Raw genomic sequence first — 23,986 nt, 5'->3', positions numbered from 1 at the left:
GAAACCCACAAGTAGCCCATTACTTGATTTTAGTCACTTTTTAACTATTATTATTAATGGTATATAAAGGATCTATAAAACATTGGTAATGGCTTTATTAACCATTAATAAAGCCATCTGTGACAACTTATAAACACTGTATTAGGGGCTTGGGTTAATGAACTCTCTCCAGGGTAAGGCCCAGCCACAAACTACCACACAGAGACACAGTGTACTACAGTAATCAGAATACAAATGTCCACAATCTTTTATAATATCTCATTATTCTATTTAATACAATATCGCACAGTATATAGTACACCAGGGGTCTTCAAAGTTTTTTAAGCCAATACAATACAATAAGCTACAATAACAACATTTTTTAAATGTACAGTACAACTTTTACTTGTAATGGAGAGCGCATTTACTTTGTGGTATTGTGGTATTTCACCATTATTTGTATTAATGTTGTAGTTTGAGATTCTTTGTTGTACTTTGTGGTTATTTTAATACTTTTGAATATTTCACCACATGCTTTTTGTGTCCCTTGTTAGTACTTTATGGAAGCTCTTGGTACTTGGCTAAGCTGATTGGTATTCTCTTTGGTTCTATGTACTAATGTGGTATGTTTGTGGTACTTTGGGATATGCTTTGTGGTTGTTTGCAGTACATTATAATGATTCCTGTACTACGTGTTACTGTTCGTTAATCTGTAGTCATTTCTGCCAACTTGTGATTTATTTGTTGAAGTTTTAGTTTCTGTTGGGTCTTCGGGATCGTTTTGCTTTGCAGTAGTTTGTTGCATGTTGAAGTAATTTGTGGTAATTGCACTAGTACTTTTGGAGCCTTTGTTGAACCTTGTGATACTTCTATAGAGCTCACTGAGGCTCTGTGTGTTGCTTTAGTTTGTAGGGCTTCATATTGGCATGTAGCATTGATGTACAACTTACACAGTCAAAGGAAATGGGCTGAAATGAGTTGAATTTGTCATATACGTACGTACATTACATGTCCATTTCTTTTTGTCAGGGTGAGAAGCACACATGGAGCTCGGTCCAGAGGCAAACAGGGACATAAAGGGAAATAGATGCATTGAACAGATACACTGAACTGATTTCCCTACTCAGTCAGCATAGGCGGAGAAACCGTGGGCCACATACAGAGAGAAAGCACAAGAGAAGGAGAGACACTCAGGAAGTTAACAGGGGAAGTTTAGTGGTTTCTTGCGTCATCATTTTATGCTGCTACTTGTGTGCCGATGCAGATTGAAGGTAGGAACACTCTTATTCGCTTTTGAACTTTTTTTTATTTCCTCATGTTTCTATGTTTGAACTCTTTCCTAAAAGTGGACAGATAGAGAGGGATGGTGGACAGAAGGAGATCAGTAGCAGGTGTCAGGAAGATGGAGGGGGTGGGGAGTGAGTTTGAACGGCTGTACAAGTCTATATGTTCAGGCTTAAAGAGTGCTTGACTTCCGCTGCAGTGAAAAAAGTGGGGCCGCAATGGCCGTGGCATGCAGGCAGGAAGCAGAGACCGGGCCTGGGCTGAACTCAGTCCTCAGGCCGGAGCTGAGAGTGGACGTTTAAGTGGGTCCACCAGCACACAGAGACACTATGGTGTGATTGGAGTGAAACATTCTGAGGTACACTTCACTGAATAGGAGAAGTACAGAGGCAAGGGTGTGGCCTTTCATTCGAAAATAAATTGAGTGCATCAGGGGGGAAGTAGAGAACCACATATGCACGCTGAGGATTAAGAGCAGTTTGTCGTTTGATTCTTGGGGAGATTGTGGTCTGCAACCTGAAGCTGGTGTTTGCAGAATAAAACTTGTTATTTCTGTTTTTCGCAGGATGAAAGATAACCTAAAGTATGTCCAAACACTCCAGCTTTAACGTATGAACTCCAAATGGAACGCAGCCTATAGAGGAAACAACCTGCACCCAACAACATGCACTGAGGCAAGGGAGACAGAAGCAGCAGCAGCAGCACGGTCAAATCTGTGAAATGTGCAGGGCCTCTACGAAGTCAGTGTCGCATTAACCGAGCGGGGCAACACATCCAGCAGCCACACAGACAGACAGTCAGGCAGTCTGACGGTCACAAACAGAGCAGCTCGGGCCGGTCTGAATGTGAGGTGAAACTGCAGACAGTTAGAGATGCGGAGAGTTCGAAGAAAAGGAGGGAACAAAGACAAGGTGTTTGGATGTGATCTGCTGGAGCACCTGGCCGCCACCAATCAAGAGAGTAAGTGAACTGACTTAGTCCTGTAACCATTTTCTTCATGACAGGCATTACAACACACACTAAACACCATCCTGTACCGATTATATATCAATAGATGTGCATGTAACCTCACCAGAAACAAAAGTGTTAATAACCATACAGAGTTTATCTAACAATATGTGTAAGATATGGATAAATGTTGTCATTTATTTGGTCAAATAGAGGTGTTACCCAATGTGTTTTTGTGAATATTTCAAAACCACGAATAACATCCTCTAAATGTCACTCTACAGTTGGTAAGAGAATCCTTCAACGGGAGTGATAGTTGAAAGGTTTTCTACAGCTGATATTTGGTCAGATCATTTGCCATGTTTTTAAAAATGCTTGGTTTGTCATTTTGAAGTGATAAAGTCAAGAAAACACTTGCCTATGCATTTTTATAGTACATGTTCAATCATTTTTTCAAACCACACAGCATTAACCACACTGGGTCTACACAAATGCTCGAATGAGTAACTCTTGGGCACTTTATATTCTGTGCCTTGTGAGTACATGCTACTATTTTCTTTCTCTCAGTAGTCTGTGTTCAACAGTCCATCCTGCCATTTCAAACTCATTAAGAGTGGATTTCGCTTTTTCATTTTGAACATCAACGTCTGTACCAATCCATCCAATAGTTGGTGAGACATTTCACTCCACAAAACCAAAAATAGGAACCTGATGGAGACTCCAGAGGAAATGTCAGAGAATCTCCAAAGTCAGTAGAATTCATCCTGTGTGGACCATGAATGTCTCTATGAAAATTTATGGCAATCCATTAAATAGTTGTTGAAATATTTCAGGCAAAAACAATGGTTTCCCAAAATATTTTAAGATATAAAAATTGTAAAAATGTATACCCTTGTATACATTTTTATGAACACATGTCTGTATATTGTGTCTTAAATCATTTTGATACAGTACTCATACTCCATGCTTTCAATATGTTACGATATGATGCTAATACATATTTTGTGCATTACATGTTTGGCAATCATCAGCAGGTACATGCACATCCATAAATGATTGGATGATTGCAGGTGCTGGTTAACAATAATCTGCAAAAAACAGGGAAAAAAAACCCTGCACATTGCTATCTCCAAAGCTTCTTTTATTCTCCATAAACATGATGTTTCAATCACAACTATGTGTCCATATAGAATAAAATAAGTCGTAGTCACGAGATAGCAGCGCAGGGCATTTTTTCTGTCTATCTCATCTGTCTCTATCACCTATGTGTCACAATAATCGAAACATATAAGGGGTATGACTACTGTTTATGAAACACAGAGAAACACACAGACAAGTCAAAAGATTGAACATTTTGCATATCATTTTTATGTTATTATTCATTTCATGAATTCACTGTTTCACACAGTTCCTCAGGTCTTGCAATACTGCAGTGAGTTTGTTGAGAAACAGGGAATCGTGGATGGCATCTACAGGTTGTCTGGAGTGTCGTCCAACATACAGAAATTAAGGCACGTTTCTTTGAACCTATTATGTGTAAATGTATGCTCCACCGAAGTTTTAATGTTGTTTTGATATATACCTCTAGAGCAGGGCTCTTCAATTCTTTTTAGGCCAAGGACCCCTTATCTGAAAGAGAGATGGAGTAGGGACCCCCTATTAATGTACATACAGTATATTTTATAAAATTAAGTTGCATGTTAAACTAGGCCGGTTGGATGAAAATAAATTCATATTATTGTATTATTTATACATCATGTTTTAATGTTTAACATACATGTGGAAGGCACAGGGAATCCTTAAGCTTAACTGTTTGGCTACCATAGTGGCTACCTTACTTATAGTAAGCTTATCTTCAATGTGTAAATTAATTATTTATTTTTTTACATATAGGCCAATTTATCTTTGCTATTACTTGTATGTTGGATTCATATTATTGTATATTTTTAGACAGATTTTCCTTTTTGAAAATCGAAACATTTTTAAAATAATTTGGCGGCGGCCCTGCACTTACTCTGAGGATCCCCTTAGGGGTCACGGACCCCCTGTTGAATATCGCTGCTCTAAAGTGAATCTATGTGTGCATACAACCAGGGGTGAGTTTGAGAGCGACGGGACTCCAGATCTGCACAAGGATGTGTACCTGCAGGACATTCACTGTGTCAGCTCTCTGTGTAAAGCTTACTTCAGAGAGCTGCCCAACCCTCTGCTCACATACCAGCTGTATGACAAGTTTGCGGTGAGTAGCTCCGACATGCAAACATTTCACATAATTTCATCCCTGTTGCATGTTCATTCAGAGTATTGGACTGGGGTATCACAGTGGTATAAAGTACCTATGATGTTGTGGTGAGTTAACAACATCCATCCTAAATGAAATGTCTGTTCAAAACCCAGAAATGTTATATTGTACCGATGACGACAAAACGGAGTGGTTGTTTAAATTGAATGTGTATAAGTTGGCGACCTTTGTCTCTAAAGCATGGGAAAAATGACAAAAAGGTAAATTTGTTTAATATAGTATGTCATTTATGTTGCTACTATCTGGTAAATGGTCCTTTGTTGTAAATAATGGTGTCTTGTAAGCCTGTTTGGGCTGGACATACAGTATTTTTTATGCATTGAAAATTATTCATTAATTTCCTACCCTCAGGATCAGATTAAGTCCAGATCTCCCTATATGTGCCATATTTCCAACAAATACTAAATTAAAATTAAAAGTGATAAATTGTACTAACATATTCTTTTAAACCCACATCTGTGTTACAGGAGGCTGTGGTCATCCAGCTGGAGGAGGAGAGGCTGGTAAAGATCCGAGATGTGCTGCAAGAACTACCGGCACCACATTACAGGTACAATCCAGTATAACTGTCTGAGGGCCTCTTTTATTCATTTCATGCTGCTTTCTACATGAAAACTACATAAAAACTTTTCTGCACTGAGAAAGCAGGTTAAAGTCTGTTTTTTCTCTGCAGTTAAACCATCCAGTGGGAACCCTTACAGCTTTTTTACATTATTTTACTTACAGTTTGGATGAGTTATGGGGATTTTTACAAAGTCCACACTAGTTAGGAAAAACTGGGGGCATCTACATGTGGCCTGCCTCTTTGTTCAGTTTTTCAACTTCCTTCTTCCTTCTAGCCCCTTCCCCTGGGGCTAGAAGGGGGGCACAGAGTGGCAACGGCCTCCCCTATAATATGGGGGGGGGAGGAGGGCAATCATATTATACATAAAGTTGTTTCCTAAGAAACCCTGTACAATATGATTTTGGTTGTTAAAATAATTAACACAGTCGTCAACATAGAGATAAATGATTTAGCCAATTTTAACACTTTTTGAAAGCTTTTATTTTGTTTTTCACTCATTGACTCAGCGCTTCACTCTCTTGCCATCAGGACTCTGGAGTTTCTGATGCGCCATCTTGTCAGAATGGCCTCTTATAGTTCAGAGACCAACATGCACTCCAGGAACTTGGCCATCGTCTGGGCCCCCAATCTGCTCAGGTTTGCTCATATTATAATGTTTCATAATATACATGTGTTGGCTCGTTCTAGTGAGGTGCCTTTGAGCAAGACACTGAGCTACACTATTATTTAGAGGTGGACAGAGTACAAAAATATTCTACTTGAGTAAAAGTACTTATTACTTTGATGAACTTTACTAAAGTACAGTAAAAGTAAAAAGTAGCTCTTTAAAATGCCCAAAAAATAATCTTTGAAAAAAAACGCTTGTTGAATTTAAAACAAATGAAAGGAAATCATTTCTAACATCTAATATAAAAGGCACCACTAAAAATGAATGACAGTTACATTTTTTTCTGCTGATATTTATCTATATATCTAAGACAAAAAATCACTGAGTGTCTTTCGCAATGTGTCGCATCCTTTCGCAAGTTGATATCACCATGACGATAAAAAAACAATGTATTGTGCGGCCCTACTATCTGTTTATTTATTCACCTGTGGTTATCCTTGCTTTATTTCCTTACAACATGCATTAGATTTCTTCTTTTCCATTTTTCTTTCCAACAATCAATCACTCAACCAATCACCCAATCACCCAATCTGTGTGTTAGGTCCAAGGACATCGAGGCGTCTGGGTTTAACGGTACAGCAGCCTTCATGGAGGTCAGGGTTCAGTCCATCGTGGTGGAGTTCATCCTCAACCACGTCCCTCAGCTGTTTCCTGAACACGGTAACACACCGGCCTAACTCAGTGTTTTCCCTGGGTTTATCGAAGACTTAGGTGTGCATATTTGGCGGAGGGATTTAGGGGTCTTTCCTCAAGAAAATGTGATGTTTTTCAATTAAAACAAATATGCAATTCAACATAATATTTGACCATTACAATCACCATATATGAGTCTAAAACTTTGGAAAAGCTAGAGCAGATAATAGATAACACTCAAAAAGCTTAAGATAAAACGCTAAAAAAGCGTTTTTTTGCTGCATTTCACATTCATTCGGCTTAGGTGCTGGCAAAAACGGCTCAGGGCTGCACCTAAGACTTATAATGGTAGGGAAAACCCTGCTAACTATGCATGCTGACTTACTTCTGCCTTCTGTATTCAGGTGCATCAAACGAGAGAAGAAAGTCCCTCCCCTCCCCGTCAGCGATGTCCAGTCAGGAGGAAGGGTTTTTCAAGTCCTCTTCTATTAAGCCTCTCCACAACTTTGGTAATATCAGTCCAGGAGACGGTCCTCTAGCCATAAGACCTTACCATTCCATCATCGAAGGCACTGACAAGTTAGTATACTCATTATTTATTAGGACTCATCTGGTTGATCGGAAGTTTGTTAGCTATGTTTCCATCCACTTGTCAATCGAATTATCTGAAGTTCGCTAAAAACATTAATGCGAATAAAGCCAGTGAGAGTGTGTTTCCGTCCAGCGGCTTTAAAGCGAATAAAAACCTGTTGCGTAATGACGTCATGCTGTTTTGCGGTCAAATTGATATATGGAATACATTTAAGACCTTTTAAGGTGTTTCCATTCTTTTTGTACTAAATCGCACAACATTCAAGTAACATTTGCGAACAAAGTTTTGATCGCCAAAATGGATCGCGCCGTCTACAAAAGATTAATACTGCACAAGTTGTAATAGTGCTTATGTGCCAGCTGATAGCGACATATCAAGCTATGATAAGACAACAACGACGCTATCAAAACATCGCTATGATGATGCAGATAAGTTATGGCATTTCTTAGATTTTTGCTATCTAAAATAGCCGTTATATTTAGCTGGTTAATTAAATTTAAAACGTCTCTCGTTCGTCCACTGCAAAGAAAGCGGAAATATGTGGCGGAAATGATCTAAAACTACTTCTTTGTTTTATGGTGGGATGGAACAATAAAATGACCTAAAACGTAATCACAGTTCATTATTTATTCGGCAAACAGCGTTTCCATCAGCGTTTATCGCATAAGCCGTTTACCGATTAAGAGAAAATCCGATGAGATCGAAGGTACAAACTTTGTGTCGATATTCATGAAATTCAATCAAATTGTACTGTTTCTGTAAGGCACTATTCATTCCATATTACTTAATTCGCATAAAAACGTGTGGATGGAAACATGGCTATACACAGGTCAAAGGTCGATAATTCTCAGCTGGTACATCCTCTGTAAGACAAGGAAAATAAAGAGGTTTAAAGTGACAGTACAGTACCATGCATGCATTTAGAGAACCTTAGCTCATGTTATTATATTAATATTTGTGATTGAAAGATGCTTACAGTGTTTCCTGGCATGATGACATTACATCAAGTAACTAATTTATAAAACTTTAAAAGTTCCTGAGACTTCTTTTCTGTGTGTTGTTCAGGAGGAAAGGATCTCTCAAAGGCAGGAAGTGGATGTCCATCTTCAACATCGGGGGGCGGTTCCAGGACACCCGGCGGAGGCACAAGCACTCAGCCAAAGGTACAAAACCTCTTCATGGTTATTAGTCCTGCTAGTTGATCCTACCCTTGATGATTTACTTTTAAATGAATTACAATGTTTTCCATCTGTGTTTATTGGTTAACTACATTCTACAATTTAAACTGTAAAACCCTCCCATTGAGGTTCATACATGTGTATAGCAGGAGAAGATGACTCACTTCTCTGGCAAAGGAAGACATTTCTGTTGAAAACTGATGATCATAATTTAAAATGTCTGACAGATATTGTGGCCTCCCCCCCCCCACACACACACACACACACACACACACACACACACATACACACACAAAGAATAGACACACTCTGCCGTAAACCATAGGCAAGCCCATAATATGTAATAAATAGGCTATGTAATAAACATTGTCTCGGAAATTATTAGCTCCTAATCCAAAAAATGTTTTCTTTAAAAGCCTAATTTGGACTGGTGAAAAATAAATATTTCAAAGTGTAATTCCCGCTTTTTTCTTGATTTTGCTGATATGCACTGCTATTAACAGTAAATACCTGTAACCTGTAACATTCTGAAATAGTGCTGTAATATATGTATGTAATATAATGCTGTTTATTATTTTCTTCCAGAATGCATTGCCATTTACAGTATGATCCTGTACGACATTATAACAGCAAGATACTGTGAGATTTTAGCTGTAAATTTACATCAAAGGATTATAGTTTAGTTATATCCTTATTAGGGACAGAAGTGAGATCCGTTGTTATTTCCCACTGTTATATCTTATTAGAAGGTAAGAACGGTACCATACTCTGAAGTGAGATCCATCGCTTCCTGCCGTATCTTGTTTCTTTACCCTCACCCCAGTTTCATATTTTCTCTTAAATACTTGCTTCTTTGTTTCAGAGAAAGACAGGCCTGCTTTGAGACCGGCAAGAAGCATGGACTCCCTCAGCACCCCGCCCTATCCAAACGAAGGTGCTGCTCTTGTCACACATTTCCCAACACATTGTGTCAGAACGATAAATATTTCAACGATTGAAGAAACTAATTATTTAACTCTGCACACACAAAGGACAAATAAAAACCCGTATGTGTTGTGTTGAAGGGTCAGTTTGCCCAAAATGACCAAAATAAATGTATAGATAAACGCATTCTCATCTAACTAAAGCATGGAGATGCCTGCCTGTGAAACTTAATGTATTAAATATTGTTTGTGCTGCTCAAATAATAATAAAAAAAACAACATTTGAAATACTCAAAGTACTAGTCCTTACATAAACGATGTCCCTGTTTCCCTGAATCATCAGCAGAACATTCTGTCAACATAGGGACTATTTTATTCATATATACAATTCATATTGGTAAAAAAGTAGTTACAGGGGAAGTTTTTGACAATGGAGTGTGGATCGGGCCGCATTTTTCTGTCCAAGCCCGGCCCGCGTCAGACAGAGCAAGTAACCGAGCCCGACCCGAGCCCAACGCATTTCATTCAGTTTTTTCGCATACTAATGACACATACGTTTGTTTGTGTGGAAAGCCCACTTTTATTAAGCAACTGTAGGAAGGCATTCAGAAATGTCAACAGGCACATACCTACATAATAAGCTTTTTTAAATTTAAAATGTTCAATGCCTTATCGCACTGATGTGACCGAGCCCTACCTGAACCCGAACATCATTTCTAAATATCTGTCCAAGCCTGGCCCGTCGGGTACCGTCGGGTCCCGACGGGCTCGGTTCGGGTATCCATCCTCTATTTGACAGCCTGTGGATTATTAGGAGTAACTGGGAATTGCAAGACACAACTAATTGTAATGCTTCGAGCACCACAAACAGAAAAAAAAGTTTACTTTGTCTTTTGAGAAGTTTCAGAGCCAGATTATAAGACCCTGCACATAAAAACTGAACATCTTTTATGGCGGGATAACTCTGAGGATATGTGTGGGAACTTTTCTAGTTTGTGTGTACTGACCCCTTAACCCTCGCGTTGTCCTCCCGGGTCATACCTGAAAATCAACACTTTTTCGACACATTCTTTAAAGCTTTTTTCAACTTTGTTATCACCTTGTTTGACGCTTTTTTCAAAGCTTTTTTCTGCTGTTTTCGAGGCTTTCAATGCCTTTTGTCGCTTTTTTCAATGTATTTGGCACTTTTGTCATTTCTTTTTTGGACATTTTTTGACGTTTTTTAAACATTTTAATTGTACTTGCGAAGAGCGTCGCATGGAACCATCCATGTTATTTTTGGGCAATTTTGTTGAAAGAAACCCTAATTTCTGATATAGAAAACTTTGAAAAAGGGTCAGACCGAGAACAATAGGAGGGTTAAAACAAAATTGTTAGTCAGAAGATACACATCTTTCTGTGATACAGATTAACAGTCATACTTCAGATCAGATTAAAAAAAAACAGTTACACTTAGCCTCTGGTCTTATCTGTCTGTTTTATTTCTTTGCAGTTAGCAGACGTACTGGCCAGCGCCCTCCGTCCACCAACATGTCTCCCCTGGTCACCCCCTCCCCCCACTCTGGCTCTGAGGTCACACCATCCGCCGGTGGGATCGGTGGCAGTGAATATGCCGTGACGTACCGCAGGGGAACAGGGTTAGTAAGCGGGGGCGCGGGGACCCAGGGCACCTACACTTCCTTTGGCTCCGAAGGTTTGGGAGTCACAGGCAACAAGACTCAGTCCAGATCCCCGGGACTCTCCACTAAAGTGGGCCGAAGAGCAGCCATGCACATCACAGGGCCCACCACGGTCACTGTGCCCCTTCACATCACCTCCAACCTGGCATTAGGGGTGCTGCAGGGGGGCGGGGGCGACAGGGTCATCCACCGGAGCAGGGATAAGGATGCAGGGGACAGGGTGGAAGGGAGGGAGGGAGGAGAGAAGGTGGAGAGGAGTGAAAGCAGAGGAATGGAAAGGAAGGTGGAAGAGAGCAAAAAGGTTGAGGAAGAGGAGAAGAATTCCAGTGAGAAAGACGAGAAAGGAGTGGCGGATGCAGGAGGGAATACTGTGGCAGGTGGTGGTGGGGAGGAAGAACGGGAAGGAAAGAAAGAGGAGGAGGAGAAGGAGGAAGAGGAGGAGGAAGTCAGAGAAGGATGTAGCTGCAAGCCAGAGCTGGAAGGGGTACCCAGAGAGGAACGAGCCTCCAACACCGAGGAAGATACTGCTGTCGATGATGACAAGGATGGTGACGACTACATGGGTAATTTCACCTATTTCATAAGCATATACGTTTATTTTATTGTATTCAGTGGTGGAATGTAACTAAGTACATTTACTCAAGTACTGTACTCAAGTACAAATTTCAGGGTACTTGTACTTTCTTGAGTCTTTTCTTTTCATGCCACTTTCTACTACATCTCAGAGAGAAATATTGTACTTTTTACTCCACTACAATAATCTGACAGCTTTAGTTACTAGTTACTTTACAAATTAAGATTTTTTGCACACAAAACACGTGTGCTATAGTTTATACAGTTTTATTATAAATGAAACTAGCCAACAATATAACGGCCTACAAGTCCAGCTGAAATGATTAGACCATTAAACACACGTTTTTGGTACGTTTCCAGTTTCTAAAATGGGAGGATTTTTTTGCATTGAGTATTTTTACTTGTAATACTTTAACCCTTGTGTTGTCCTCCCAGGTCAGGTAAAAATGAACACTTTTTAATGCTTTTTTCAACGCTTTCACCTCTTTGTTCCCCACTACCACCAGTATGTACACCACTTACACCAACTTATTACAACTAGTTTTCTTATCATACGTATGAAATCATACCTAATTTTTTAGGTTAAAAAGCAGAAATTATAAATTGTTTTGAAAAATAGTTAAGATCAAAGGCAAAGTTTAGTCAGGATACTGTCTTGAAACCATTTTAATTGTTTTCTTCAAATGCTATAAATTTGAATAAAACACCCAGAATTCAATGAAAGTAGCAATCCGATCCTACATTTTACTTGCGAAGAGCGTTGTATGGAACCATCTGTGTTATTTAGGGGCAAATTTGTTTGAAAGGAACCCAAATTTTTTATATGGAAAGTTGGAAAACTTTTGAGGGAACAGGAGGGTTAAGTACATTTTCCAGATGACACTTACATACTATAACATTTTCAATGCAGGACTTTTACTTGTAACAGAGTAGTTTTACAGTGTGGTATTAGCATGGGCGATTTTAGACCCTTTTTAGGGGGACTAAAGCCCTAAATTTCATCTCAGCCCCCCTAAAAATTATAATAATAATAAAAAATAAAAAATGTAAATTGATTTTGGTGCTTCAAGAGAGAGTTTGCAAACTTCTCTGTTAGTGACAGAGGACAAACAATTACAGGTTCAAAGGGCTTGAAACAGGTTTAATATCCTGTGTGTCTGCCGCCGATGCTATGCACCTGTAACCCAGCCAAGGAAAGGGTTAACAGAAACATTGGCCAATCAGAGGTGGTTGTGCCAGACTCCCGCCTTTGGCTGAGTCTCTATCTGATCTGTCAGAGGGAGAGCAGGAGACGGTTGTGTAGTTTAACGTTGGTAGTCCCCAGAGAAGAAGAAGTTGGTCATTTCATGGCGCGGATTAGAACCCAAATTGAAACGTAAGCAACTAAAATTGCTGAATGTTAGAACATTGTGTCAAATTGGTCGTTATTACTGTGACTTATAAAGTGTCAGGTTTAGTTCCATCATAGTATTAATAGTGTCAAAAAAACGTTAGCTGACGTTGTTGTTCAGTAGCTAGTGCAGAGATTATCGGCTAATGAAATTACTGATTTAGCAGTGGGGGGTTAACACTTTTGCAAGGCACTGTATCCGTGTCACATTCTCATTAGAGGCTGAGCCCCCCTAAAGGTCTGATCCTAGAATCGCCCCTGGGTATTAGTACTTTTACTTAAGTAAGAATCTGAATACTTCTTTCACCACTGGATGCATTTATTGTACACCACATGGATGTAAATAATATAAGCTCTTTCTAATCTTAGCCCGTGCTTCATTTCCAGATATGAAAGCGATGACGCCAGCTGATTGTGAGCCAGAGGTGACTCTGTCAGCTGGAGACTGTGTATTTGACGCGTCTGACGTCCACAACTCCACTACAGTGGAGGGGGAAGACCAGGAGATGTCGGGCTACGTTCAAGATAACTTTGACTTCCTGGACCAAATGGACAGCAGCGTCCTGGACCACATGGACTGCAGTGTCTCCTACCAGGTGTGTATTGTTGTATCTGTACTAGTCTCACTTGCCAGCTCTATCTCCACAGCGCTGTGGAGTAAGGTATGGCTCCTCCACAGATGCATTCTGGGATAGGAGAAAAAGGGAAGGAACTTGTTTTGGTGGAACATTTGCACCCCCACAATAGAAAACGTCACATACAATATTAAATGAAGTTAACTGGTGACACAGCCTGAGCAGTAACCTGAGCTATTTAAATTAGCTGGATACATTGTTAAACCTCATTTGCTCTTACCAGTGTATCACCATGTGTACTTTTTCCACAGCAATCCCATCAATCAATCCTAAAACGTTCCAGTTAGAAATAGGAAATAGTAAAACATAGTCTTTGTAAATCTTTACAATCATTCCCCAAAAGAACCAAGCAAGCCTGCCTTGTTGCACCATCCAAATTTTCTTCATAACTTGCAAAATGTGTAGCTAGCTAGCTCGAAGTTTGTTGTTGTTTCCCAAAGCGACCACAGTTTGAGAACGGCAACACAAAGAGAGCGGAAGGGGAGGGACATCCCGCGCGTGGCTCACACGCCAGAACTCATGCAATTATCCTGGAAATATCTTCTTTTGATCCAGAGTGTATTTATACAGATGAGGTTTGAACAGTAGTTCTTTTCTTTGGGGTAAAAGATAAATGAAGAGTTTTCTCCCTTGCACTTCCTGTCTCTTTATTTTACCTCTCAGGTGACCGAGTTCTCAGTTGAACCTCCTGGACACTCAGATGATGAGTATGAAGTGATGGCGCAAGCTCGGCCTTCCAGTCGTCCTGCGGAGCTGCAAACAGACCTGCCACCACCCCCTCAAACACGAACCCAGAGCCAGGCAGAGTTAAATCCACACAGGCCGCTCAGCATCGACTCACACAACCGACACACTAAATCCCTCAGCCTGCCGTACATGACCTCCCCCATCCACGGGCCGGAGGAGTCCTGCTCTGAAGAGGAGGCTGCAGTGGAGGACAGCGATGCCAATGATTACAGCAGCGAGGAAGATGAGAGCATGTTTATTAAAAGCCTTCCCCCTGATTTCTTCTTAAAGAATTTGAGCTTTGAAGCAGACACAGAACAGACAGACACTCACAAACAGGACAGATGCACTCTAGATGGAGTTCCTGCACATCAATCCCAGAGCTCTGCGGACAGAGGATGCCAGTCACTGAACTTTGCATTTTCTGCACGTAAAGAATCAACTGTTGGAGATCTGGAGCAGGTGGAAGGGAAAGATAATGGAGAAAATGATGCGCTGCAAGAAAAGGAGATAACAAAGAAGGAAGAGGAAGCTCCCCGGGGAAGCGAGCAACTGGAAAACAATAGGCAAAGGTGAAATTGATACCTATTTGACATTTAAATATATAACAATATATGTATAACACACCTGTTATCTCACTTATCATGCAAGTGCATTTCTGTCAGTCATAGGCTGAACTGATGAAGTAATCATCACTGAATGCACCGTTAAGGCTGGTTTAACCAGTTTTTATAATAGCAGGGGCTTAGATGAGTGGTTCTGAAACTTTTTTCAATATTGTACCGCCTTTGATTTTTTTTTTTAAACCAACTACCCCCTGACCGGCGCAAAAATTTTTTGGTAGAATAAAAAAGTCTATATAAAGAAGTAATACAGCTCTGGCAGTGATAGATTTACTAAACAACAACCATGTAAGTGAAAAACTTTTAAATGCTACATTTCAAATGTTTAGAATCCATCACAAAATTCATTCATTATTATAGTATACTTATTTTTAGGAACTATGCGTGACATCTTTTTAAATTAACATTTTGCAACAATCTTACGTGCCCCCTGCAGTACTCCTTATTTCTCCCATTTGAGAAACACTGGCTTAGATGTAATGTGAAAGTTGTTGCCTGACGTGATGAACCCACACATAATTACAGAGCTTTGTTCAGTTCATTCACACAGGCTAGTTAGTGAACATAACGGATAATTTAGCAGCTAAAAAGCCGAACATGCTGGATGTGTAAATAAGCAATTGTTTGCTAACAAGTTCAACTTTAAAAGGTGATAATATGTCAAAGTTGTGTTTACAGCTTATTGTGCTGCCCCCAAGTGGCCAAAAAATCAGTTAAAGCGTAACTCTCGCCAAAATGCAACCTAGGGTCTTTTTGTGAATGTACCCGAGTCAAACTTTCGTTTAAAAGCATATTTAGGACGGAATCACCACTTTTAAGATTTATCGTATTTTCGTTTTTCGGTCAAATGGCCTTTTGAATGGGAGTGCTTTTACTTTTATGCTAGCCTCAAAATAGCTATTCTTAAAACACTAAGAAGGCTCGACAACACTTTGCTCGAAGTATCACCAGGGGCTCTACACCTTAACGAAAGCATTGACAACATTGTTTGTGTACCCAGAGTTTACTAAAAAGGAAGGTTTTGAAAAACTCACCGTAGGTCTTGTTGTTTCCGGCCGCTACCACCTCGGCAGTCAAAACGAGTTGCTATCCGAATGCGAAAGAACGGACTCCATATGAGGCTCCTTTTCAACTACGAGGTCAATATTGTTTTTCAATAACGACAAAACAAGAAATAATCCGTGCATTTATATGGAACTAAGCTTTAGGAGCTTTCCATCTTTTTGACTGATAAAATGGCTGTGGCCGGAAACAACAAGAGCTACGGTGAGTTGTTCAAAACCTTTCTTTTTAGTAAACTCTGGGTACACAAACAATGTTGTCAATGCTTTCGTTAAGGTGTAGAGCCCCTGGTCATACTTCGAGCAAAGTTTCATGTTGTGTCGAGCCTTCTTAGTGTTTTAAAAATAGCTATTTTGAGGCTAGCATAAAAGTGCCCCTAGCACTCCCATTCAAAAGGCCATTTGACCGAAAAATGAGAATACAGTAAATCTTAAAAGTTTGACTCGGGTACATTCACAAATAGACCCTAAGTTGCATTTTGGCAAGAGTTACGCTTTAATGCAGGTTTAAAGCAAGACTGCGTAACATTTTAAAGAAGAAAAAAAAAGACAATAAAACACACTCTGGCTCTGGCTCTATTCAGTTTTGCCGCTGCTACCTTACTTGGCCTGGTATGACCAATAGCCAACAGCAGTGGTACAGTAGTATATCTTAGCTAATGTTAGCAAACCTTGGATAGATATTTCTGCCCAACTGACAGTACTGAGTCAGTTAACTAACTGTTTTTGCGTTTACCATTATCTTGTAATTGCTCCCTGCAAAAGTAACAACACCAACAGCGAGTTTAAATTGACATACTTCAGCACCACCCACGGGTATCAGAGAGGGCTCTGTGGCAGACAGCAAGGCACTCCACTATCCCGCTTTTTACAAATATAAAATTAGGCCGATAAATATTTTGAAAAGTCATATAATCATGAAACAATTCTGCAGATATTGGCGTGAATAAAGTCAAGCTATCAAGAAATGGGCAAAAAGTAGATCTCATGTTTTTGCAGTGTGTTTAGCCCTCATAAATAAATGGAAAAAAAAGTTCTTCCAAATCGCAAAATAGTTTCTCCCAAATCACATCAATGCAACACATAGCATACTTTGTTAAATAATCAAAACTGTTCAATCAAAAAATCAACTAAATACACTGAAACTTAATTTTACAAACCTCACAAACTAGTTGTCCAAAGCAAGATGTCGCTGTCTTAAATGTTTCTATGTGTCATCCATCTGCAGGGAAGCAACAGAGGAAGATGTCATAGAAGACCCTCCCAGTGACAAAGAACAACCTCTCACTCCAGAGGCATCAACGCTCTGCTGCGTAGACTTCCCACTCCCGAGCGATGATGAATCAAGCACCGTTGCCGACCTAAAGGCGGAAGAAGAGGCAGATGTGTTTGACAATCATTGCAGCGATTACCCACCTCGTCACGACGTCCCTTGTGCTACACAGGAAGAAACCGATGACGTTTCTTTAGAGGAGTCCGGAGACTTTTCTGTAAGGGCAACAGAGCAGCCCCAAACCTGTGATACCAAAGAGAGAGACAGGGATGAGGGAGAGGACAGGGAGGTGTACAAAGAGACAGAGGACATATGTCAAGGAATGGTTCTGGAAATAAAAGAAAGGGATGATGACATGTGGGAAGAAACCACTGAGGAAGGCATTGAAGTGATAGCTGAAGAAAAACATGAAGAAAAGATGCAGGGAGGCGACACAGAGCATGATGGTGCAATTTGTAGGGCAGGCTGGGACATTTGGGTTGAACTTGAGCATGTTATATGTGAAGTGATAGAGGATAAGGAAAGCAAGCAGGTCGAGGCGAAGGGTACAAGAGAAAGTGTCGGTGGGGAGGGAGACATGATCGGAGATGTCAATTTCGGAGAAGAGGAAGAGCAGGTAGCAAAGGTTTCAGGAGAGGGAACGGTGGAAGTGGACGGAGAAGAGACGAACGAGACAGAAGTTAGAGAAGAGGTAGCGGAGGAATCAATGGAGACGGCTGAGGAAAAGCTCACAGACGCAGAGATGCAGCTGGAGTTTGGGGAACAAGAGACCAACGTACAACTTACAAAGACATGTGAACCAGAAGAAGCCATTCATGGGAAGCATGTCGTAAATGAGGAAGCACAGCAGCATGACAGAGTGGACAAAGAGAACAATGACAAAGAGAGAGCTGATGAGCAACGTAGAACACCGCCAAGTGTAGATGAATGGCTGAAAGAGGTCAGGTGTGATGTGAAGGAGTTGAAAGAGGGCAGAAAGTGTGAGGGAAGTGACAGCAGCCAAGGGGGATTGGGAAGGAAGCTGGTCATCTCCAAAAACCCGAGGGTTTACCAAGTAAAAGCTGTGCCGGTCGTGCCCCCGAAGCCGCAGCACTGCAAAATCACCGCCCTGACCCTGCGGCAGCAGCAGCAGCAAAGAGACGCCGACAGAGAGAGAGAGAACACGGCCATAGTCCCGGCGGAGCAGGGCAGAGGGTGGGCGGGAGACGGCGAAGACGACGGCGGGGGGAGAAAGGAGCAGCCGACATTCAGGGGAGGGGAGAAAGGAGAGAGGGAGAGGAGAAGGGAGGGGGAGGACAGGGATGCGAGGGACACGAGCACAAACAGCCCCCTCAGCATGTGTTTCGATGAGGCGGTTGCCATAGCAACCATGAGGAGAGGGAAAGAGAAAGAGTGCGAGAAAGAGAAGGAGAGGCAGAGGGATTGGGGAAATGAAGTACAGTAAAGTATTTTTTTGTGTCTGTATATTGATATGAAGTGATTTGACTGTACAAACTATTTTTCTATGTGTAGCATAATGGGCTGTATTTTTTTTTCTTCCAATACTGAGGATGTCTTATTAATAGGCTACAGGAGCCTATTCTCACTGCAATGCTAGTTGTTACTAGTAGATGTTAAGGTGAGTTTTTTTTTACAACACACAAACTTGATGTGCAGTCAAGAAACTAGTATTTTTAAAATATATATATATTTTCTGGGGAGGATTTTATTATTTTATTCGTCAGAGAACCATATAGAGCTGAAAGGAAATTAGGGAGAAGAGTTGGGAGGGAGACAGTCCCCCGGCCGGACTCGAACTAGGGATGATGTAATGGGAACAACAGTGATACCGTTACAAAGGTTGCAATTGTGCTTCCTGATATTAAGTTTAATAAAACTGAAACTGAAAGCAAACACAGAGGTGAGATGAGATTAAAGGTGAAGTGCTGCTGAAACACATTGAGCAGAGGTGCCTAAATTCTTTCATATGAAGGGCCAAAATGTATCTGGATGGAAGGCCACGGGCCAAAAATAAATGTCGATGTTGAAGAATACCGTAATTCTTGCCATTCTCCATAGATAAAACGTACATTAAATGGGAAGTTCACCAGCACTGTGCATTACATTGCCGTTAAACTCAGATTACGTACTTTTTAACTGCACAAAATGTACGTTTCGTAGTCATTACTTTTAAAATAAGAGGAGAATAAGCATGAATATGTCAAATCTATGGCGGGTCAAAACAAAGAGAGCACGGGCCAAACTTGGCCCGCGGGCCCCAAATTGAGTGGCCTTGATGTTGAGGATAAAATAATACATGCATAACCCAGAACTAGGTCACCCCACTCCATTTTGATCAAAAGTAAAAAAGATTAGTCTCAAATCTAGCTCACACCTGTTTGCACTCAAGTATGTAGTTAAATATTTTCAGAGCAGGGATGATGAATCAAATGTATCATTTATGATGAATATAATATCTGCAGAAGTCAAGTATTTTTTTGGTTATGTGAATAAAAAGATGTTTCCAAGATAGTATCAGTGTTTAGTTTTTTTTTTGTTCTGCATGTTTATTTATTTGAACAAGTGTCACAAAGTGACTGAGAGCCATTGCATTATTATTATTATTATTATTATTATATTAATATATTACTGACATTTAATATAATATATTGCTGACTTTTACCTGACAAAGAGCTTTATATATATATATATGTTTTTTTGTTTTTTTGTTTTTTTTTTTGCATGAAGTATAGTCCAGATCCAGTTTACACTTATACAGAAACATTTTGACATGGTATATGCATTATTTCAAAATACGTATTATTTTAATATGCATTATTCATTGTATCGTGTTTGTTAGTATTTGGAGATAGAAATAGAGTAGGCTACGTTTGTAATTCACGTTTATTAGAAGAGTTACGTCAGTTGCCCTTTACATCACATCCGCCATCTAATTTTCCCGGAAATAAACAAAAATAAAACCACTCGGAAGCTGCTTCGCCTCACTGCAGAAGCCCAACTGTTTAATAAAACTTGGCATTTGCTTTTACTGTGTTTATATTTATATTTACTCGGGACGGAGGATGTCTTTCCCCTCCTCTTTCGGTTCGCAGGTCGCGGCCATCATGGATGTGTTAGCGAAAGCTGCGGTCGCCGAAATAACGAAGCTGGTGGAGGACGGTAATGTGATGCTGCGCCTGGAGATGTGTCGGAGGGACAGCGAGATTCAGGAGCTCAAAACAAGTTTGAAGCTGATGGAGGTTGAACTCTGCAACGCTCAGGAAGCCGCCGCGACCCGAGCTACGGAGGACAAACCGGAACAAACAGCCGGGAATCAGGTACCGCGAAAAGGTGAGCAATAACTGGTAAGCTACAGTAACGTTAGCTCCCACATCTGGTTCAGTGAGAGAGAACCGTCACACCAAACTCTATTCAAAAAGTCTGAAATTCAGATTTTCCAGTCCTATGCACAACATTTCTTGCTTAATACACACAACTTAAGATCCTTAACGATTTTAATGGTCTCCTGTTAAATTCGGCTTAAAGACAAATCACTTATTTTAATACAATCTAAACTATTAGCTAGATTGTAGCCTAAGTAACGTTACAAATGCCATCAGTGCTGTTAGGCACTCATTGTTCTTTTTTCACAATTCACAACAATTCAATCTATAAATGACCAAACCCAAAGTTTGACATTTTTGAGATTTTCCAAGATGACATCCTTAAATTGCTTGTTTTGTCTAAGCAAGAGTCCAAAACAGAACGATTAACTGTAGTTATTTTGTAGGATTTACTTCCAATGAAAATGAAGTAGTGCCAAATAATGACATGTTTGTTTTAAACTGTAGTGTTTTGCTTTTATAGCTACACCAACATTTTCACCTCAAGTCAAGCATACATTTTGTATTGTTGTTGTGATATTTTGATTTTTTTTATTTACAGCGATTCCATCCATTGTTGGATACAGAAAATGCTCACAAAACCAGGTGGATGGAAACACATCTACTGTGTCCTTGCTTAGTGGACTTGAATTTGTGAAGTCAAAGTCATATCTATCTGCAGTTTTTATTTCTGTCAATTGCAGATAAAAAAGAAGATGAGGAAACATGCGCAGTGTATCTGGAACCAAAGGCTGCTCATTCACTGTGCCAGCCCGGCCATGGAACAGAGGAGAGCCATGACATGAGCCCAGCGGTGAAACACGAGCCCGCCGATGAACTCGCCACACAGGAAACGGCAGACAACACCGGAACAGCAGACAACACTGGAACAGCAGACGTTTGCTTTGAGCTGGGAGAGCCAGATGACCTGATCTGGCCTCCTCCTGCTTGTAGCATGTTTGAGAAAAGCTCTGTTGCAATGCAGCCGCACATATCACTTTTCTCACCTCATGCTGAGCAATATGCCGCTCCTAGAAATACAGAAAGTCAACATAACTCTTCATCAGCCGCAGCAGAGGGAATTGCAGATGATACCTTAAGTGTGCCGATAAAAGTAGAGGTAGATATTCACCCCATGTGCGTGGGAAGTACCACTTTAGAGTCTGTTCCTAATGAACAGTTCAGACGTGCTTCACACCCTGCAGTCAGTCAGGACCCGTGCTCGCAACAGGCTGGGCCATCACTAGCCCCGCCCCATCCACAGAGGGCCACAGCAGCCGGTTTAGAATCACACACAGAGGATCACATCCTCAATAGAAACCACTTAAGAGCAAAACGGCTAATGAACGTTTGGAGAACAAATCAGAAACTGTTCATCTGCTCGGTCTGCAACAGGGGTTTCCCTCGCATGTCTCAGCTTGAAGAACACAAGGCCTCCCACCAACTCTTGAAACCTTTCAGGTGCCTCGAATGCGGGAAATCGTTCACCCAGAAGACCCGGCTGAAGACGCACCAGAGTGTGCACACGGGGGAGAGGCCGTTCAGTTGCAAAATCTGCGGCAAGATGTTTTCCAGGCAGGACAACTGCCTGAGGCACGAGCGCTTCCACAGCGGGCTGAAGCCGCACAGCTGCGGACAGTGTGGCAAAAGCTTCACTGTGCTGGGTAACCTCAAAATCCATCAAGAGATTCACCTGCAAGGAAGATAGCGCTCAGAAGACAATTTGCCCGGTGCGCTTTGACAGTTCGAATGAATCGAATGCAACCATCCAATGTATGCTAGGGGTGTAAATCATCATTTTTTTTTATCACAATACCATGTTATATTGATTCTTTGGACAACAATAGGATATTTGCTGATATCTTAAAAGTCTGTCACTATATGATTTTGATTCAATTCAGGGGCCTGCTGTCGATACGAGACAATATGATTAATGCCCATTTAACACCGTTCCATTTATTTCAACTCTGGAGAAGCAACTAAAATATGATTTGACAATTTTAGTACTGTGCTCTTCCAGACATTTCAATAAAACAATAAATTGTGGGAATCTAAAATAAAGAGGCATCTTACAGATGATATGTATCGATATCTTAACTTTGCATTTGATCATATTGGATCATGGATCATTGAATCGATATATATGCGTCCAGATCGATGTATCGTTACACCTCTAATGTCTGCGTTGCATTTTAGGGAGCAAAGCAGGGTTGCTGGCAGTGTTCAAGGAAACATTTGACTGTTATGTTTACAAATTGCTGTAACCAGTGTACTGCATATGTTGCAGACTCATATCGCCCAAGCATACCCCGCACACATACTATATTTACACTTGTAGTTGTGAAATTCATAATTGGGGATTTCAGCCTTGAAATCCAGTAGTAGTGTGGGCTTTTTGTGGCAATTTTTGATTTTAGATAGATTTACAGCCATGCAACAGTTTCCCTGCAACAAGCCAATGCACTTTATTAAAGGAACACGCTGACTTATTGGGACTTTAGCTTATTCACCATATCCCCCAGAGTTAGATAAGTCCATACATACCCTTCTCATCTCCGTGCGTGTCGTAACTCTGTCTGACCCACCCACCGCTAGCCTAGCTTAGCACAGATCCTGGAGGTAACCGGCTTAATCTAGCTTACTGCTCCCAATAAGTGACAAAATAACACCAACATGTTCCTATTTACATGTGATTTGTATAGTCACAGCGTGTACAAATAACAACGTCACATGAAACGCAGCCATCTTCTGACCTTATACATACTGGGAACTATATTCTCAGAGGGCGAAGCACTGCTACTTGGGCGGAGTGATTTGCTCGCAGCACCTGAGAAGCCCAGTGGTGAGGAGCAGAGAGTAACAACGGTGCTTTTCAGGTGTTGCGCTAATCACTCCGCCCAAGTAGCAGTGCTTCGCCTTCTGAGAATATAGTTCCCAGTATGTATACGGTTAGATGACTGTGTCTCATGTAACCTTGTTATTTGTACACGCTGTGACTATACAAATCACAACATGTAAATAGGAAAATGTTGGCGTTATTTTGTCACTTATTGGGAGCAGTAGGCTAAATGGAGCCGGTTACCTCCAGGATCTGTGCTAAGCTAGGCTAGCGGTGGGTGGGTCAGACAGAGTTACGACACGCACAGAGATGAGAAGAATATGTATGGACTTATCTAACTCTGGGGAATACGGTGAATAAGCTAAAGTCCCAATAAATCGGCGTGTTCCTTTAAGCGGGTTGGGTATCTGCCGTGACATGAACGTTCCAAATTAAATACACTACTTATCAATGTTATAAAATGTAAGTTGCGCTGCCTGTAAAATTTTTAAAAAAGTTCAGTAACTGCGGGCTGCCTTTTCTTGGCTTGTGTCACCTTACATAATAATAATTCTATTTAGTTCCATGAAATTTCAGAAAAAGAACAGTTATCAGATCAGTACCCAGCACTTCAGGTATAGGAATATGTATCGGGAGAGAAAAAGTTGGACCGATGCATGCCTAGCTTTTCCAGTTTTATCATGATCTTACTGTTCATAGAGGAGTTTTAGTGCCTTGGAAATGTTCTGATATCCTCTCACTGATTGGTACTTTT

General features: G+C 40.7%; 2 protein-coding genes across 4 annotated transcripts; both read left to right on the top strand.

Annotated features, from left to right (window-relative positions):
* Nucleotides 1-1,098: 1,098 nt before the first annotated feature.
* si:dkeyp-68b7.12 (rho GTPase-activating protein 30) lies at nt 1,099-18,963 on the top strand. Of its 3 annotated transcripts, none has more exons than XM_031298122.2 (14): nt 1,099-1,250; nt 1,829-2,223; nt 3,620-3,722; nt 4,306-4,450; nt 4,981-5,063; nt 5,607-5,714; nt 6,287-6,405; nt 6,783-6,957; nt 8,036-8,133; nt 9,011-9,082; nt 10,564-11,313; nt 13,101-13,309; nt 14,012-14,646; nt 16,987-18,963. In XM_031298122.2, exons 2-14 carry the CDS (start codon nt 2,136-2,138, stop codon nt 18,473-18,475), a joined length of 4,074 nt encoding a protein of 1,357 aa, XP_031153982.2. In that variant the 5' UTR covers nt 1,099-1,250; nt 1,829-2,135; the 3' UTR covers nt 18,476-18,963. The 3 variants fall into 3 exon arrangements, with proteins under 3 accessions (XP_031153982.2, XP_035860859.1, XP_035860860.1); XM_036004966.1 differs by having other exon boundaries at nt 13,077-13,309; XM_036004967.1 differs by lacking the exon at nt 1,099-1,250 and having other exon boundaries at nt 1,422-2,223; nt 13,077-13,309.
* A 1,023-nt stretch (nt 18,964-19,986) lies between these two features.
* On the top strand, nt 19,987-22,922 carry LOC116048860 (zinc finger protein 568-like). Its single transcript, XM_031298137.2, has 2 exons — nt 19,987-20,361; nt 21,098-22,922. Exons 1-2 carry the CDS (start codon nt 20,094-20,096, stop codon nt 22,099-22,101), a joined length of 1,272 nt encoding a protein of 423 aa, XP_031153997.1. The 5' UTR covers nt 19,987-20,093; the 3' UTR covers nt 22,102-22,922.
* Nucleotides 22,923-23,986: the final 1,064 nt, after the last annotated feature.

The sequence above is a fragment of the Sander lucioperca genome, chromosome 9 (genome assembly GCF_008315115.2).
Source record: "Sander lucioperca isolate FBNREF2018 chromosome 9, SLUC_FBN_1.2, whole genome shotgun sequence".
Taxonomy (NCBI): domain Eukaryota; kingdom Metazoa; phylum Chordata; class Actinopteri; order Perciformes; family Percidae; genus Sander; species Sander lucioperca.
The sequence above is the reverse complement of the archived record's forward strand: the minus strand, read 5'-3'. Positions and strand labels throughout refer to the sequence as shown.

Coding starts and splice junctions, on each gene's coding strand:
- si:dkeyp-68b7.12 (XM_036004966.1), top strand. CDS start 2,136: ATGCGGAGAGTTCGAAGAAAAGGAGGGAACAAAGACAAGGTGTTTGGA. Junction 5,064..5,606: donor CTACCGGCACCACATTACAG/GTACAATCCAGT, acceptor TCTTGCCATCAG/GACTCTGGAGTTTCTGATGC. Junction 14,647..16,986: donor CTGGAAAACAATAGGCAAAG/GTGAAATTGATA, acceptor ATCCATCTGCAG/GGAAGCAACAGAGGAAGATG.
- LOC116048860 (XM_031298137.2), top strand. CDS start 20,094: ATGTCTTTCCCCTCCTCTTTCGGTTCGCAGGTCGCGGCCATCATGGAT. Junction 20,362..21,097: donor GAATCAGGTACCGCGAAAAG/GTGAGCAATAAC, acceptor TGTCAATTGCAG/ATAAAAAAGAAGATGAGGAA.